Source organism: Mandrillus leucophaeus, unplaced genomic scaffold (assembly GCF_000951045.1).
Source record: "Mandrillus leucophaeus isolate KB7577 unplaced genomic scaffold, Mleu.le_1.0 Scaffold50, whole genome shotgun sequence".
Classification (NCBI taxonomy): Eukaryota; Metazoa; Chordata; class Mammalia; order Primates; family Cercopithecidae; genus Mandrillus; species Mandrillus leucophaeus.
Genome location: NW_012105365.1, coordinates 8,598,798 through 8,617,892, shown reverse-complemented (window position 1 = coordinate 8,617,892; position 19,095 = coordinate 8,598,798). Strand labels below are relative to the sequence as shown.

Genomic DNA, 19,095 nt, shown 5'->3' with positions numbered 1-19,095 from the left:
CAACATTTTGGCTGTGACCAGTGGCTCACGCCTGTAATCCCAGCACTTTGGGAGGCCGAGGCAGGTGGATCACGAAGTCAGGAGATCGAGACCATCCTGGCCAATATGGTGAAACCCCGTCTCTACCAAAAATACAAAAGAAATTAGTCAGGCATGGTGGCGGGTGCCTGTAGTCCCAGCTACTCAGGAGGCCGAGGCAGGAGAATCGCTTGAACTCAGGAGGTGGAGGTTGCAGTGAACTGAGATCGCACCACTGCACTCCAGCCTGGGTGACAGACTGAGACTGTGTCTCAAAAAACAGCAACAACAACAACAACAACAAAGTCTATGCAACATTTTTCATCTTAGAGGAAGGAAGGCTATCACTGGAGAAAAGTGAAAGGTGAACACGGAAGCTTATTTATTTACTCCAAATGCAAAATAGAAAAGACATTTAGGAAGAGAGATAGAAACATTGGGGGCATATCTCTCATTAAAGATGCAGTTAGTATGGAAAATGCTGGAGAAGATAGGCCAGTAAACAAAGGCACAGTGGCCAAAGTGGTAAGTGCCATGCCAAATGATATTTTTCCAACAGTAGGATAATAAAAAGATTTCTTTCTGTTTGAGGCTCATAATTGCTTTTTTCAATTTCTAATAGGAAAATAATGTTAACACAATGAATTCTGTTTTTCTACTGAACTCATCCACTTCTCTTTTTTATCTTTCTCTGTCCAGCTGTTTAATCCACACACTCAAAGTAAAGTTTCTGGACAAAATATCTATAACAATGTGGAATTTTGAAAGTTAACACAATAAATGAGTAAAATTAGAGTTGACTTATATTTAAAATACTTTAATTTCCATTTGGAAAGTAAAACCTGACAGAATTCATCTTGCCAGCCCGGAAAAAGCAAGTCATTTTAATCAAGCCAATATTTTAATTAGCCCACCAAATTTAACTCTAGGTACATCTGTTCCATATCATGTCCATGAATTAGCAATATAGTGTGTGACTGAATTTATAACTAATTCAACTTGACTACACTAATAAAATTCAAGTTACTGTTAAGGAGTCAATGTATTACTTAATCACCTAATATTATCCAAATATCTTAGTAAACATATTCTTAAAAACAAAAAAACTTCTGGCTGAGTGTGATGGCTCATATCTATAAGCCCCGTGCTTTGGGAGGCTGAAGTGGGAGGATCCCTTGAGGCTAGGAGTCCAGGGCTATAGTGAGCTATGATCGTGCCACTACATTCAAGCCTGGGCGACAAAGTGAGACCCTATTCTAAAACAAAAACAAAACAAAACAAAAACCAAGAAAGTCCTACCAGGCTAGCATATTTTCTTCTTAGAGTCATTATTTCAACAAATATGAAATATATCTTTAGAGTTACAGAATTTTAAGGTCTTCGGGTATATTTTTTCAAAGTTTCTCCAGATCCTTTAAAGAAAATGTGAAAACTGAGTCTGATAACATTTCCAACCTAAAGCAGACTAATGTAGCTGCTACAAAACATCCATCATTACTCAGTAGCCACATAAAGGAAAGAAATCATCTAGTTGCAACAGTATCATAAGTGCCAAAAGTGATGAACTAGGATGACATTAAGCTCTTAGTATGAGACGCAAAAGTTCATACATAGAAAGCCTCAGATTTTTCTTGTAATTGACTTATTATGGACACTGCCGCTTGTATCAAGAATTATGTTACAATTATGTCTCAAGGCTCAAAGATAGAAAAGTCAATAAAAATAGCTACTTTATATTAAGTACTTAATTTGCTACTGGCCAAGTACACACATATAACTTACATTTTAGGTTTGAATTTTTATACAATTAAATTTTATTTTTTTAACATTTTATTTATTTATTTATTTATTTTTGAGACAGGTTCTGGCTCTGTCACCCAGGCGGGAGTGCAATGGCATAATCTCGGCTCACTGCAGCCTCCACCTCCTGGGCACAAGTGATCCTCCTACCTCAGGCTCCTGAGTAGCTGGGACTACAGGCATGCACCACCATGCCTAGCTAACTTTTGTATTTTTGGTAGAGACAGGGTTTCGCCATGTTGCTCAGGCTGGTCTCAAACTCCTGGGCTGGAGTAATCCTCTTGTCTTGGCCTCCCAAAGTTCTTGGATTACAGGCATGAGCCACCACAACTAGCCTAATTTTTATTCTGAATTTTAAAAATATTTTATGCTTAAAATATTTTATATTCTTTTTTGTATTTAATTAATTTTGTACATATATAAATTTAATTTTCACTACTGCCTTTATGAAGAAAATATTATTAAAAACCTCATAACAGATCTAGTTAAATTACAGAGACAAAATAAAAACCTGGGTATTCTTGAATCAAAAGCTTATGCCATTAATCTCCACTCCCTTACACACTAATGAGGACTATACAGCACATCTTTTCTTTCAGACTTACCTTGATTGTCAAGAAGTTCAATATCATAATCAGAAAATGTTGGTTTTGTTCTCTTCCCCTGTTTCTGTTTTCCCACCCCCTCCTTATATATACATATAAATCAACTGCTCTCTTCTACTGTTTCCTCCCAATTTTATTTTGGTCCTGGTTTTAAATTTTCTGTTTTAAATGGCACAAAAGGGGGCCATATAGGAATTATCTTTCATTGATTATTTTCTGCATGCAGAGTATTGAATTGTATATGTTATACTTGTTCCCTCATAAAATCCCCCAACAAACCCATTTGCAAATGTCAAACAGCTCTTAAATGACAAATTGAAGACTTCAGCTCAAAAGTGACCCAAAGCCTCAATAAGCCTATAAAAGGCACACAATTTTCTTGAGAATCAGAAAAATAGAAATTAAGATCACAGTGTGATACTACTATGCAGCCATTAGAATGCTAGGAAAAAGACAGACAATGCTTAATGTGGGGTAAATGGAATACTTATATACCACTTGTGGGCACAAAATAGGTACAATGACTCAAAAACAGTTTAGTAGTATTCACTAATGTATCCTCTATGGCACAGCAATTCCACTACTGAAATATACTAACTGAAAACATACCCTTAAGTTCACCAAAAGATATGGATAAGAATGCTCATAGCAGCATAATTACAGCACAATTGCTATAAACAATTAGAATGATCAGAAAAAGAGTGGGAAAGTAAATAGTGTTATATCCATGTAAAGAAATAAAATAGAATAATGAAAACACATGAACTAAAACTACACACAACGTAGATCAATCTCTGTATAACTGTTGAGCAAAATAAGCCAACTGCACAAAAAAATACATGGTGTATGATTCCATTACATAAAATTCTAAATGAGGCAAAACTAATCTATGATGATAGAAATCACAGCAGTGTTTATTTGGGGGGTAGTTATTGAAGGGGGACAACAGATTCTGGGGCACTGGTGTTCTATTTATTGATTTAGATGCTACTTAAACTGATGTGTTCAATTTTTGAAAAGAATCAAAGGTTACAATTTTTTGTCGTATACTTTTCTTTATTCATTTTAAAAGTCAACAAAACAGGTGTACTTAACGAATTTCTCTGCTGTTTATGTTATGCTTAATTTATGTTTTAAAGACCAGAAAAGTAAAAACAAATACATATTATCATGTTACCACTAAACCTTTCCAAGAGTTGACAGAATCTATATAATTAAAATAAAAAAGTTGTCAGGGGAGGAGGCAATATGCTTTGGTTGTGTTCTCACCCAAATCTCATCTTGAATTATAGCTCCCATAATCCCCACGAGTCGTGGGAGGAACCAGGTAGAGATAATGGAATCACTGGGGCAGTTTCCCCCATCCTGTTCTTGTGATAGTGAGTAAGTTCTCATGAGATCTGATGACTTCGTAAGAGGCTTTTCCCCCTTTGCTCAGCATGTCTATTTCCTGCCATCATGTGAAGAAGGACATGTTTGCTTCCACTTCAACCATGATTGTAAGTTTCCTGAGGCTTCCTCAGCCCTATGGAACTGTGAGTCAATTAATCCTCTTTCCTTTGTGAATTACCCAGTTTCAAGCAGTTCTTTATAGACTAATACAGGGGGATTTGCAAATTCCTTTTATAAACACTTTAACCAACTTAACTGAAAAAGTGTTTAAGAAAAAAAAAAATGTACCTAATTTAACTAAATCTTTTACATATGATAATTAAGTCCTGAAAATTTTTAATTTAGACTTAGAATCTTGGATCTTTACATCAAGGCATAAATGTAACAAACCCATTCATTAATTCACACATTCACTCATTCCATAGTTATTTACTACTAGATTCCAAGCACTTAAGCATTTTGAGGAGGTGCATGTTCCTTCTAGTACTTGAGCAGCAAATGCAAATGCCTCTTAGGGCCAGGTGGAGATGGCAAACTGGCAAAGAGCCTGGGTGCAAGTGTGCATTGTGCGCTTGATGGAAACTGTGGAACATTGTTAAGCACATGTCCCATTGGAAAGTGGGGCTGCAACTACTTAGCACCAACTGGTTCTTTTTATGTGGGTCCATTGAAAATCACAATTTACTATGTGAAACCAACCGTTTTTTAAATGTAGGCTCTTTGCAAGAAAACAAACAAGAAACACTGTCTGTGACAAACAAAGCACATCTGTGAGCTGAATTGGGCATATTGCTGCCAGTTTCTAACGTCTGATCAAACTAAAGAGACGTGAATGCTTGCTGGGTCGCAACCATGAGAAGCTCATTTGCCCTTTAGGTGCCAAATCACTCAAAGTACCACACTCATTCTCCTTCTTCTGGTTTGCTGTAGCCTCAGGATTAACAGTTTAAAGATAAATTGCTTAATTAAACACATTATGGTTTATTCTTACCGTGAAATACTAGGCAAGCATTTGAATGAATGAGATAGAATTATATCCATATGTGTATGTGTGTGTGTCTGTGGGTGTGGGTGTGGGTGTGTGTGTGTATGAATGTCCATGAAATATTTTGAGTGAAAATCAACAAAATCAGAATTAGGAGTGCCATGGAAGGGGTGGGCAAACGTTGGCTTTGGAGCATTTCACTTTTCCTTATTTTGACTTCTTCCATGTATTTATATTTGTTCAAGTAGGGGGGGAAAAAAAGCCCTCATAGCAGCACTCACTGCTCCCTGTGAATTTAGCCTCCCAGTTCTTTAATTAGTTACAGAGTTCTGGTTCAACATATGCCTCTCGCGCTCCCTCATTCCCTAGCGGCCACCAGCAAGGCTGCTCAGCAACATACGCATCACGCTGTTTCTCTCTGGGCCTTCTCTTTGCTCACAGGCACATGGTGCTAGAGAGTGGGGTTTCTTACTGACTGCCTCACACACAGGGAGCAGGCAAAAGAGTGATCCATAAATGACGTTTGTCAAGAAGTCTACCTTTCCAATAGCTTTCATATAATCATTTTTAGACAAAAATTAGCACAGGGAATCCTCTTTTCCTTCCCATCAGAAAAACATTTAACCAGCTTTCACTAATAAGATTGACAGGAGAGGAAGACCAGAAGGAACAATCCCTCTCTTCTGGAACATTTTTAAATAACCTTGGGCATTTTAAAATCACAAAAATAATAGACTGCAAGCTTCTGGAGAAAGTGTCAGGCTCACCTTTTAATGCCCCGGGGAACATAACAGTGCCTTTTCTATTAGCTACACTGAAAAGTATCTTTTGATTTCAGTAAAGAAAGCAGAAGAAACAATGTAGAAAATGGCATACTCCAATGGATAAAATGCACAATTTCTTTTAAAGTATTGGTTTCCACTGAATTCTTCTAATGCTAATTTATATATATATTTATATAGTTTTTATATTATATATTTTTATATAAATGTATATTTTATATATTATATATACTATTTATATATATTTTTATGTATTTATATATATATATTTGAGATGGAGTCTTGCTCTGTAACCCAGGCTGGAATGCAGTGGTGCGATCTTGGCTCACTGTAAACTCCGCCTCCCAGGTTCAAGCAATTCTCATGCCTCAGCCTCCGGAATAGCTGGGATTACAGGGGCCTGCCACCATGGCTGGCTAAATTTTTGTATTTCTAGTAGAGATGGGGTTTCATCACGTTGGTCACTCTAGTCTCAAACTCCTGACCTCACATGATTTCCCCACCTTGACCTCCCAAAGTGCTGGAATTACAGGCATGAGCTGGATATTTATCGGATAGCTACTATATTAGTGTAAATAATTTTCTCTTTCACATTTAACTTTCAATATCAAATCCAATGCATAAAATACTCCCATTTCTCCTACTGAAAAATAAAAAATACCATTGTCAGGTAATCTCCCTTTTTATGACCCTTAATCTCCATTACTTTTCTAGCAAAAGTCAAAACAAAACAAACAAAACCATATACAGTAATTAGTCTGCAGAATGAAACTCTCATAGACCAAAACAAAACATATCCTGACTTCATAGGGGGTCCTCATTACCTTCTAATCACTTATTTGAAATGAGAATATTAAAAATTACCATGATTTTAAAATCAGTAAAACATTTCTATGTATTATTTTCACATAAATGGATCAAGAAATTACATACCAGAGTAATTCTTCATATCATGTGACCAATAATGTTTATAAAATGTTTATTAAATGTTTATAAAAATATCTTGGTACAAATTATAAACCGGACATTTTTGTTAACTAAAGTCTAGTTTAGTATATAAAAATTATCTGAAAGTATAAATGTTATAAAAAGTAATGTAAATTTTCATATATTTATTCTATTCAATTGGCTATTACCAACTCTAGATTTTTACAAATTATTTTAAAATGATTATCTTTAATATTTTTACATACTATTAAGATAATTTTGATAAACAAGCAGTAATAAACAGATACAACAGAAACTCATTAAAATAACAAATTTGGAAATCTTCAGAATTTCGGGGGTTTAGAATTGGGTACAGGAAGAATTGATATTAAAGAAAATGGTTTGTGAAATTAAGATATGCATATTTCTTTGTGAAAGGACAAAGAATATTAAATGCATGGCTATAATGATCTTAGTTGTGAAAGAGAAAAGACAAATTTCAGTCACATAATGGGTGAACCTCATAAACTTACAAGTTTTGCTGAATATCCCAATGAATTTTTTACTTTGTACTATAAACAGAACCAAAACAAAGTTAAGAAACAAACATTAATAAAATACTTTTGAGGAAAACATCTGATTTTAAAATTCATGTATTTGTAGCATGTATGTTTTAATTTACTTGGAATAATAATCATTGCCTAAAAATGTATTTTCAATAGTTACTTAAAATATGGAGTTCAAGCTTTCAGGGACCAATGAGATAACATATAACACATATGACTTTAAAAGGCAAGAACATTGTTATGTCTAAATAGCAATCTCTTGCTGTCATTATACAAAATATTTAACTACAGAATACAAGCAACTAGAAAAAGACATATTTCAAGTCTATAACATTTAACTGTGGACTACCTTGTGAAAACATTATTTGTGTAAAGTGTCTAACATATTTTCAGAGAGATTTGTACTCTCAGAGGTATATGTATAACTCTTATGATTATCCAAATAGCGCGCTGCTACTTTCTGCACTAGAGGAAACTTTTATCAAAACCACCTACTGAAAATCATAGAGAACACTGCTTGATACAAAAGATATTTGCATGACTAATTTAGTCTGCATACTTAATATAAATATGCTGTAAATATAGACTGAGAAAAGATACTGTACACTGTTAAAATATGGCAGCAGTCTATATTCAAATGCTTATGCTCTCAAGGACAATCAAATTTTCCCAGGTTTGGGCAGAAAAATTCTGGAGATGGTCCACACTTTCATCCCTTAATCTTTGCAAGGAGAAATGCAGTTTTCTTTTAAGAGGAGCACTACAAAATTCAAAAAAAGAACAGCTTCATTTCTCATCCTTCATTCTGGGCCTATGCCTTGTGTCTCCCAGAAACATTTTCTAAAAACACCTGTATTAATGCAACCTTTCTTTCACATGTAAGATATGGAAAGAATACTGTGGTAGGTAGAATGCTTATGGTGTTCAAGAATCCCACTCTCAAATATAGTTGTACTATACAATCCCCTTCCTCTGGGTGTAGGCCTACCTGTCAATATGGTAAGAAATCACTCCTTATACTACTTTATATGGCAGACATGATGGGATAGTCATTGTTATGATGAAGCTGTGTTGTATGATTCTCTCCTAGTAAGCTGAACAGAAAGATTTGCCTGCTGGCCTAGAAGAAGTATGCAGCCATATTATGACAGGGTCGCATGGCAAGGAACTGCACGTGGTCCCTAGAAGCTGACAGCAGGCCCTGGTTGACAGCCATCTAGAAAATGATGACCTTGGTCTTACAACTGCAAGGAAATGAATTCTGCCAATAACCTCATGAACTTGGAATATGACCCTGAGCTCCAGAAAGATTGCAGCACCTTGATTTCAGCCTTGGGAGACCTTTAGCAGAGAGGCCAACTAAACAGTGCCTGGACTCTCTTGTCCCATAGAAACTGTGAGATCATAAGTGTGTGAAGCTGTGTTTTAATCAGCTACATTTTTGGTAATTTGTTTTCAAGAAAGAAAACTAATACAAATAGTAACATGCTAATATTATTGTGTTAAAGTCTTCTCATTCTTAAGAGAAATGTTGGCTATTAAGTAATAAAAACCATCTTAATTTTGTAAAAGTCCAAGGTCTCTGCCAATTATCTAGAAATATGTGCTTCATACCTAAAACTCTCTTTCTTATTGTCTGAGCATCTACATTCAACACATGATTTCTGTTTTCTTTGAGACATGAGTAAAATCAGAGGTAGACATAAACCTGTAGTAGTTTATATTTGTATCACCTGTTACTGTTTAAAAAGTACTCTCAGACTTTTGAGAGAATAGCAGCAGGGACATTCATTTAATTCTCCATGAAATCCTCCCATAAAAATAGAGGGATTAAGTAGGGTGCAAAATCAAAAGCTCATCAACAACGCCTGTAGCAAAAAATAAATAATTTAAGTTTTCCCTATCTGCTATTCTAAGAAAAATCTTCTTTCAGCGTTCTTACACTTTTTATGTTCTTCTCTATATTTATTTTCTTTAACGATTGTTTATTTCCTTTTCTTTATTTATTTATTCATTTATTTTCGAGTCGGAGTCTCGCTCTTGTTGCCCAGGCTGAAGTGCAGTAGTGCGATCTTGGCTCACTGTAACCTCCGCCTCCCAGGGTCAAGTAATTCTGCCTCAGCCTCCCGAGTAGTCAAGATTACAGGTGCCGGCCACTATGTCTGGCTAATTTTTGTATTTTTAGTAGAGACAGGGTTTCACCATATTGGCCAGGCTGAGGCTGGTCTTGAACTCCTGACCTCAAGTGATCTGTCAGCCTCAGCCTCCCAAAGTGCTGGAATTACAGGCCACTGTGCCCAGCACGACCCTATTTCTTGATTAAATCAATGACATTATTGCATTTATTGTGTCACTATTCAGTAATTCCCTTTCTAATTACTTATCCCCTTACTAAAACTGTACCATTCATAATATTAATTATCATTTTAAAACTGTTCTTCTTTTACAAATGTAATTCTGATTTTGCACTAACCTGATTTGCCTTTTATCCAATCTTTCTCTGAGTGCTCATGATACTACCTAGACATTCTACCAGCACCTAAATAATGGCACTTTTCAAGTTATTTTGGGAAAGTGAGAGTGAGAAAAGAAAAGTGAGAGCAGTATGAAAGAGAGAGAGAGACAGAGAGAGAGAGAGAGAGAGAGAGAGGAAGAGAAGACAGACTCTCAGAGGAAACTATTAACTACTCCCTCAGGGTTTAATAATTCAATCTATTCTGAGAACACCCTCTCCTAGCTCCAGACTCAATCTTTCAAATAACCATAAGTGAAAATGAAAAAATTAAAACAGAAATACTGGACATCTGTTAGATTCTTACAAAAACCTACCCCGCTTCCATAGCTCTCTCTTGCTGGTAAGAACTTTGTATTTCTTCCCAATCAGCAAGAAATAAAGTTAGAATTGTTTTTTAATTCCCTTTCATCTTTGACATCAGACAAAATGCTAAGTTACAGAAACTCTCCTGCTGAGCAGCTTCTCACTTGAGTTCAACACTTCCTTTTCTTGACTATTGCAACAACCGTGTTAAATACCTTCACGATCTCTCATAAAGATCATGTAATAGCCTCCTTAAATTTCTCTCTGCTTTTCATCTCTCTCTGCTTGAATCAATCTTAAATATTATGAATGTCTTGTCAATCAAATACTCTGTTCAAAACTCCTTCATGGTCTCCGCGCTGTCTTTACAATAACACAGAGTGCCAATGTCTAGTATTAAAATCTTCCACCAACTTATCCCAGTTTTATCTCCTGCTGTTCTCTAACCAACATAAATTTCTGCAAACCGATTCCATACATCACTGCCTCTTCGCTACTTAATCAAAGTATTCTCCTTGACTAAATGATTTGTAAAACTTTTCATTCCCTCATGTAAAATTGCATCAAGACTTTAAATGGTGTTTTGGGGATAAATCTCATACTGCTTTTATTATTGGATGGTCACCAGTTCCTCTTGTGACATGTATGTATATATATAATTTTTTCAAAATATATTATATCTGATATTTAGATAATTATGGGGGATAGTATTTCAATCATATAAGCATTCAACTATTGGAATTTGATTGAAATAATATTCAATCATATTTAAAGATTCTAACATGACTCAAATATTTCAATCATATTTAATATTTAGATAATTATGTGAGATAAAGTTATTCACTATCATGTGTATGAAGTTAAAGTACACCAAGTTCCAGTTCTGCTACTGATAATGCATCTTGTATTGGACAAATCTTTCAAAGAAAATGATGATAAACTATATATTTGTGTATATATATATATGAGATTTATTTTTTAAAACGTCTAAAAGGCACTGGAGATCAATTAAGAATAGACAAAGACTAGAGAGATTTTTCACTTGAGGAAATCCCTTAATTTATGTGGAAATGAATGGCTAGAACTCAAGAAGAAAAGTGAGTGGTGAAATCTAGAAGCTATGTTATGTATCCTTGTAAATTATCTTCAACATCGCTGTCCAACATCTGAACTGTGTTTGCAAGTACATAAAAGGCAGTGGCTGCTAAGCTGAAAAAGGTGGCTACTGCCCATTGCAAATTTACATGGGCTAATACACCTTTCAAGTAAACTACGCTCTGTATAGTACATCCAATGGGGTGAGCTTAGTAGCGTATTGGAGATATCAGGAGAAAGAGTACATGAATTTGAATATAAATCAATAGAATTTTTCCAATCTGAAAAGTAGAGGAAAAAAAGGTTGAATAAAAATGAACTGTGTGTCTTAGATCAATGCCTAGAAGTCTAACAAATATATATATATATATTTTTTCTTTTTCTGTTATTTATATACAAGTATATATATGCATATATATATTTCATATATATATAAACACACATGTATATGTGTGTGTGTGTGTGTGTGTGTGTGTATATATATCCTGAAGGAAAGGAGTGGTTAAATGAAGGAGAAATATTGTTTGAAGAAATAATGATCAAAATTTACCAAATTAGATGGAAAGAACAACGTTAGGTATCCAAGAATCTTAGTATCCTAAGAAATACAGATACCGATCCCTCCCACTCCTTCACACATAAAGTCACACTATTGAAATTGTTGAAAAGCAATGATAAAGACAAAATCTGAAAAGATAAAAGCAATTTTAAAAGGGAAACATCAATGGGAATAAAGCTTTACTTTATATTAGAAAGAAATTAGAAGACAAAGTAGTTTTGAGATACTGAAAGGAGAAAACAAAACAAAACCACAAAGCAACTTTTAACCCAGAATTCTATAAGAAGGAAAATTCCTTTAAAAATACGGGTGAAACAAAAGCATTTTAAAATAAATGAAACTGAATTTGTTTCTAGCAGATTTGCACAAAAAGAGGTATATATTCTGTGTCTACACATACACACGTATATACTTATGCATACTTTGTTGTATACATCTATATATTCTGACCTTACAGTGGCATGATTCGCCTTCCATATCCCTAAAATTCTTCTATTATATCATCTGCATTGTTTATTTAAAATGATTCAGTAAATACACCGTGATGTATTTTAGATGTTACTTAATTTAATCTACAACTAGGGGTGGCTAGTTAACATTTAAAATATGCTAATGATAGAATCTGCCTATACAGATAGTTAACAGCTGAAGTAGTTAAATCACGGGCACTCTCTAGGGGCAGCTATTAAGCACTTCAAATACTTTGAATTATATTTGCACTTGAGTGTTAACTAGTATAAGGAATATCAGAAATAATATTTTAGTGGTGAAATGGTGTTGTTTGTATGTGGTGGCTTAAAATATTAATATTTTATGGCCACTGCTGCACTTTCATAAATGGAATATAAGAATCATGAGTCTAGCTGCTTAACAACAGAATACCTAGAACTCTATTTTATCTGTGCCTTGTCTTAGTGTAGGACTCTGCCTTCCAATGTAGATGAAAAATAACAGATTCTACATGAGTATATTGTTTCATATGCTTCAGGGTAAAATTGCGATATACAGTGCTTCAAAATGTACCTAAAATTAATGAGAGTTGAGATTCACTCAGCTTACAGGAATAGGTTATATGACTGATCTTTGAGCCTGCTTGCTAGTAAGTATTATATGTGTGGCAGGATTCAGTTGGAATTTGCTTTTATTATGCAGTATCACCTAGTGGCAAAGTCTTAGCGGAACAGATTTGTAACTGGCACCAAGTAATATTTACCTTAACTCAGTTTGAAATATTCCCTCCTCCTGCATTCCCTACCTCATCTGACCATAAGAAAATAATTACAGAATCAAAAAGTCTTTGCATGCCCCCTGTAAAATATTATATTTTATTTATGTAAATTATATATATACACACACATACACACACACCTATATACATATTCCAGTTTGGTGGTTAAATCAATGAAAATATTAATATAACACAATAGAGAACACAGTTTGATGTTAAGAGATGTTCTTAAGTGGGCGAATTAAGCAAATAAAATTGTTCAGTGAATTGAGTACATAGCCAATTAATTGGTTCACAGATTTTGTACCTGACAAGAATTTTGAAGGCCCAGAAAGATAATTTATCTGTCTCAAGCAAACTGATTCAGTATATCACAAATGCTTTTATCTTTCTTGGGAAGAAACGCTGCAGTCTTTCTTCGAGAACAAGGTTGTTTTAAGCATCATTTTTATTGATAGCAATGAATGAAACATCTTACCTCCAAATGATACCCAACTCTGATGAAGGCACAAACTGGATCAAAAGCTCCAGTACCACAAGTCAGAAGGTGTGTCCTGTTATAGTGATGCAAAACCCGAACATAATTTGCACATTCACCCTAAAGCAGGAAAAAAAAGGAAGGAATCTATCAGTATAATAAACATGTTTAGTCCTTTTTGATTTTTGTTTTTCCTAGCCCTAGAAAGCTCATGTTTTACCATAAATCTCTGTTGGGCGAAGGAGGCAAGAGGGGTAGAAGAAAAGAGGACAAGAAGTTGGAGAAGAAAGTGGGGTTACTGAAACACATTTTGGTTAGCAGTGATGTGTAAATTACATTTTATAATGAGAGTGTATCATTTTTCATGTATTCTAGTTTACAATTGAGGAATGAAAAAAGCACTATTCAGAAATTTCTTCAAGTGTAAAAATTCTCATGGTAATATGTTCCACTAAGTAATTAAGCTGTTCCCAACACTGTTGGTTTTTTAAGTACAGTATAAACAATGAATCAGCATAAAGTCATTAAAACCAAAAATTAGAAAAAACATAGTTATTCATATGGAAATATGCAGTTTTTTTTTTTTTTTTTTTCCAAGACAGGGTCTCACTCTGTTGCCCAGGCTGGAACGTAGTGGTGCAATTTTGGCTCACTGCAGCCTCGCCTTCCCAGGCTCAAGTGATCCTCACACCTCAGCCTCCAGAGTAGCTGCAACTACTGGAGGAAGTTGCATGTGCCACCAGGCCCATGTAATCTTTTTGTATCTTTTGTAGAGATGGAGTTTCCTCATGTTGCCCAGGCTAGTCTCAAACTCCTGGGCTCCAGCGATCTACCTGCCTTAGCCTCTCAAAATATGCAGTATTTAGGACAAACAGAATTTTAATGTTTTGGAAAGTAAGTCCTACATTCTCACACTCACAAATTTACATAAAGCACTTTCAGAGAGAATTGTTAAGTAAATACGGAAAACTAACCAATAAAACCAACATTTTGTTGTAGGACTATGATAAGATTACTATATTACAGTAGGAAATAGTAGTAGACTGGGAATCAGCAAACTTTTTCTGTAAAGGGCCAGAATGTAAATGTATTTAGTTTGATGAGCTATCTGGTCTCTGTTGCAACTATTCATCTTTGCAGCTATAGCATGAAAGCAGCCATAAACAATACAAAACTAAATGTGTGGGGCTGTGTTCCGATAAAACTTTATTTACAAAAATAGGCAACAAGCCACCTTTGGCCTAGACGCTCTAGTTTGTCAACATTGGTATTCAACTGTGAGCTTCTTGAGGACAGAATCTATTTTACACATCTCGGCATTTCCCAGTTAATTGAGCACAGCACCTAATACATAACACATGTTAATAACATTTTAATATATCCATCAGTAAGTGAATTTAATGATCAGTATACTGAATTAAAGAAACATTTACAATTGCTTCAAAATCAACTTGGCTAAATTAATTTTAGTAAGCATTCTTTTGACAAATTAGGTGTTGCTATTTCATTAAAAATAAATTATGAAATGAATACTAAACTCTTTTAGTGCCCAGTATTACTTGAAATCAATACACATAATGATCAATTAATGTCATGTTTTATAAGGACCTGTTGCAATTTCAGCACTTTAAAGTTTATCCTGTAACAGTGTTAGGAGAAAAGGCCAGCGGAATCACTTGGCAAGAACGAGGAGTGCACTATTGAATTGATTATCTAGAGCACACAGGTATATTTATTTCTTCAAATTTGCAATCACATGATATTTTATTCTTCAGGTGACCCATATATTTGGTAGAATCTGATCATTCAGGAATGATGAAAATATCTGTTGTTTGTTTCCATAAGCACCTGCATTTCCTCTCTTGACACACCGTCACATCTGACAGGGAGCCTATTAGACTACATTTTGGCTCAGCTGAGCTTAGATTGACATGGCCTAAGAATATGTTCAATTAGTCAGCATCATGCGGTGGGTTAAGGCAACAGGAATGTGCTGACTCACTCCTTGGCTGTGACCCAGCTGCTACAGAGAATGAGGAGTTAGTATAATGTGTGTTAGTCATTTATATAGTTTTTTTTTTTTTTTTTTCCTTACTGAAAAAAAGGATAAGTTCACTTTCAGAGGCAGATGTCCAGGCCTTCCTCCAGGGTGCATTTGTGTCACGAAATCAGCTAGACACTGCTTGTATGTGAAAGTCCTATCACTGACGTCTTAGTGTGTTAGGGACTGTGTCGGCGGGCTGACGCACAGCCTTTTGCCACTCACACTCAGCGGGGAAACTATAGAGAAAGAGAATATTGCTTCTTAAAGTAGAAGAGACCCTAAAAATATTTAGGAATAGGTAAAATGTGTTTATTGCCTCTTTCAAACGTTTTGTTGACTTTTTTTTCTTCATTCTTTTCTAATTTACTAAACAATGTAAAGTGAAATCTCACAAAGAATGTGCTTAACTGTTCCTACAAAAAAAAAAAAAATTACCTGCAATTATTTTTCTGCCAAATACATGGGAAATAAGCATTAGTATAAGGAATTTATAAACCCAAGTTGATTAAGATATTAAAAAACAAAATAAAAACCAAGATCTCAATGGCATCTCTGCTTCCTTTAACTCTACATTGAAATTAATTTTACATAATTATGTCTTATATGCCTATACATTTTTTTCTTCATGAACCAAATTGCACACATGCTTTTATAAGAGCAAATAAAAATTCAGTGATTCAGTTCTTTGTGGTTAACTAGGGATATAATTGATGATTTGTTTAATTTACAATGAATAATACTTACCGCATCTTTTCCCTTCATTATGCATTCTTCCATTTTTAGAGCTGTACTAGGCCAGTGTATCTAAAATAAAAGATAATGTACTATTATGATAACTACATATAAAAATAAACCACACTGAAAACCATTTCACTTTCTTCTATAGTTCAAGATATTTCCATTTTTTTCTATTTTCTGATAAGATACAATGGGGCTTTGTGTTATTCACATAATTATCTGCATAATTAAGAAACTTATCTCTGGGCTTTTACTTTATGATAAATCCTTTTTTTAAAAAAAAATATATTTGAAAGTTCACCTCAAGTCTTGGCCTTTCAGAGGACAGCCATGCCTTAACCAGCCCTTTCCCATATTAAACCTAACTGCTCCTCCAACTCAGGCACATCCTGCAGTTTCCTGTGTTTTTACTACTTAACATAGAACCTGTTGTGTGGTGGGCTCTCCGTAACGTTTGCTGCATACAATGATTAAAGGATGAATGACTCTTTAATGCTGATTTATAATGTATCACCCAGTAATACACCATATTGTCTCTTTGATTATTTATTTATTATTTATTTATTTATTTATTTATTGAAATGGAGTCTGGCTGTGTCACCCAGGCTGGAGTGCAGTGACGTGATCTTGGCTCATTGCAACCTCCACCTCCTGGGTTCAAGCAATTCTCCTGCCTCAGCCTACTGAGTAGCTGGGACTACAGGCGCCTGCCACCACACCTGGCTAATTTTTTGTATTTTTAGTAGAGATGGGGTTTCACAGTGTTAGCTAGGATGGTCTTGATCTCCTGGCCTCGTGATCTGCCCGCCTCAGCCTCCCAGAGTGATTATTTTTTAAAAACATTGTTTAACTCTACCAATTTCCAACTGGATTTCCAAAAGTTTTCATTGCATTTTAAGTTTATTGTTTTCTTCCTTTATACATTCCTTAAAACTTATGTTTTAAGTTTGTTGGTTTATTCTCTGATAAGGAGAATATATCAAACTTTTCTTTTTCACCTGCAATAGTATCTAGCACTTTCCTGAGACCACAAGCAGAAATCAGTATAACTATACCTGTTAACTGGTTCCACAAATTTCTAATTGCAAAACTTAATTTATTTTTCAAAGAGATTTTTTTTCTTTATCACTTTCTTTTCTTTTCTCAGACTCCTTTTGGTCCTCTTTTTGCTTAATCTATAGAATAATTGTACTATGTGCCAGGCACTGTGTTAAGAACTTTATTTTTTTTTTCCTTCTTTTGCTTTATCAATTTATGTGCAGAGGTTTGAGTTTGTTATATTACTTAATTCATGATTCCTTTTCATCAACACTCTTAAAGAGTTCCTCTTTTATTTTAGTTAATTATTTATTTCCTTATTCCCACTCCATGTTTTATTTCCATCCCCCCAGGAGGCAACTATTGTATCCTGTTACCAGGTACCTCATTTGTTTGTATATATTCTTATAAAGTGTATACTACTGCTTTTTGTGCATATATTTCTAATTTATGTAAATAGTATTGAAGTTAAATCTTATCTCTTTCTTATCTTTTTCACCAAGAACTGGGTTTTTGAGGTCCCTCAATAGTCCTATGCACACATATAGTCTGCTGTTTCTGAGTGTTTTGTAATGTTAAGGTGTGGTTCCCCCACATTTTCTTATCAACTCTCCAAACGATGGATACCCAGATTGCTTCCAAGTCTCTATGACATCAAATAAATTGTTACCTTTTTGTACATGCCCTTTTTGGATCTGTGTAAGAAAATCGTTGGTATATATACATGAGATAAGAATTACTGGGTCTCAGGGCAAGTAAGTATTGCATCTGTGAATGTAGTACCAGACCGCTCTCCAGAATGGCTACATGTCTATACAGGCAATCCATGCCCCTATACCCTCACTTAGCATTATCAAGTTTTCCAATTTTTGTGCCAAGTGCTTTAAATACAATATCTAATTTAATCCTTACCACAGCTTTATCAAAGAGATGCTATTATTTTGGGAGTTTCTTTAAAAAATTCTTATTATCTGTGCAAACCCACATTGCAATAAATCTATGGGTGGAAACAAAGGAATGTGATCCATATGAGTAACTGCAGCAACTGGTCAGTTCCCAAATGCTTTTGTGGCTCAAGAGCTTAAGTCTCCACTTAACATTGTTTATCCCCACATTTGCTGGATCAATCGCTCCCTCACCAGAATGAAAATGCTCAGTCCACTTCCTTTCTTAAGTTCCCTGGGCGTTTGAAGGGAGCACCATCTCATGCGACCATATCAATTTCATGGGCTCAGCTGGTCAGGTGATTTATCTTGGAGAGATGTTGGTTCTCACCAAAATACTCTACAGTTTTTACTTAATTGCCTCCATAGAAGTTAGATGATATGGTTAGGCTATGTGTCCCCACCCAAATCTCATCTTGAATGGTAATTCCCATAATCCCCACTTTCCAAGGGAGAAATCAGGTGGAGGTAATTGAATCATGGAGGCAGTTTCCTCCATGCTGTTCTCGTGATACTGAGTGAGTTCTCACAAGATCTGATAGTTTCATAGGGTCTTTTCCCTCTTAGCTCGGCACTTCTTCTTCCTGCTACCTTGTGAAGAAGGTGCTTCGCTTCCCCTTCACCTTCCAGCATGATTGGAAGTTTCCTGAGGCCTCCCTGGCCATGCTGAACTGTGAGTCAATTAAACCTCTTTCCTTTAAAAATTAGCCAATCTCGGTAGTTCTTTATAGCAGTATGAAAATGGACTAATACCCCAGGCTACCTAAGAATTTGATGAAGGAGTCAAAATAACACAGCCAAGTAGCATGGGCCTCTCAAGACATCATTAACATTTTTACAAACAACCTCTTTCTCCTCAGGATGCTTAAGAATCCTCAGAGACCTTGGTTGAGAAGGATTCAGGTACAGCCTTTTCCAGTCCAGTGTCAATGTTTACTGTTGTTAGACTGTATTGGTAGGCCTATGACAGCAAGACAGACTCTTCCGTCTACAGCAGTTTGTTTGTTCCCTTAAAGTCTCTATTATCTTCTGCCTCCCCTTGCTCTATCCATCACCATCCCAGTTTATGCTCTGTCAG

General features: G+C 35.2%; 1 protein-coding gene across 1 annotated transcript in view; it reads right to left on the bottom strand.

The window, feature by feature from the left end:
• Positions 1 to 19,095, bottom strand: part of SEMA3E (sema domain, immunoglobulin domain (Ig), short basic domain, secreted, (semaphorin) 3E) — a 324,952-nt gene that overhangs the window by 99,221 nt on the left and 206,636 nt on the right. The window contains exons 3-4 of the mRNA XM_011996070.1: positions 16,042 to 16,101; positions 13,254 to 13,373 (exon numbers count right to left, since the gene is read on the bottom strand). Coding sequence (XP_011851460.1) covers positions 13,254 to 13,373; positions 16,042 to 16,101 — 180 coding nt within the window. The remainder of the gene's footprint in view (positions 1 to 13,253; positions 13,374 to 16,041; positions 16,102 to 19,095) is intronic.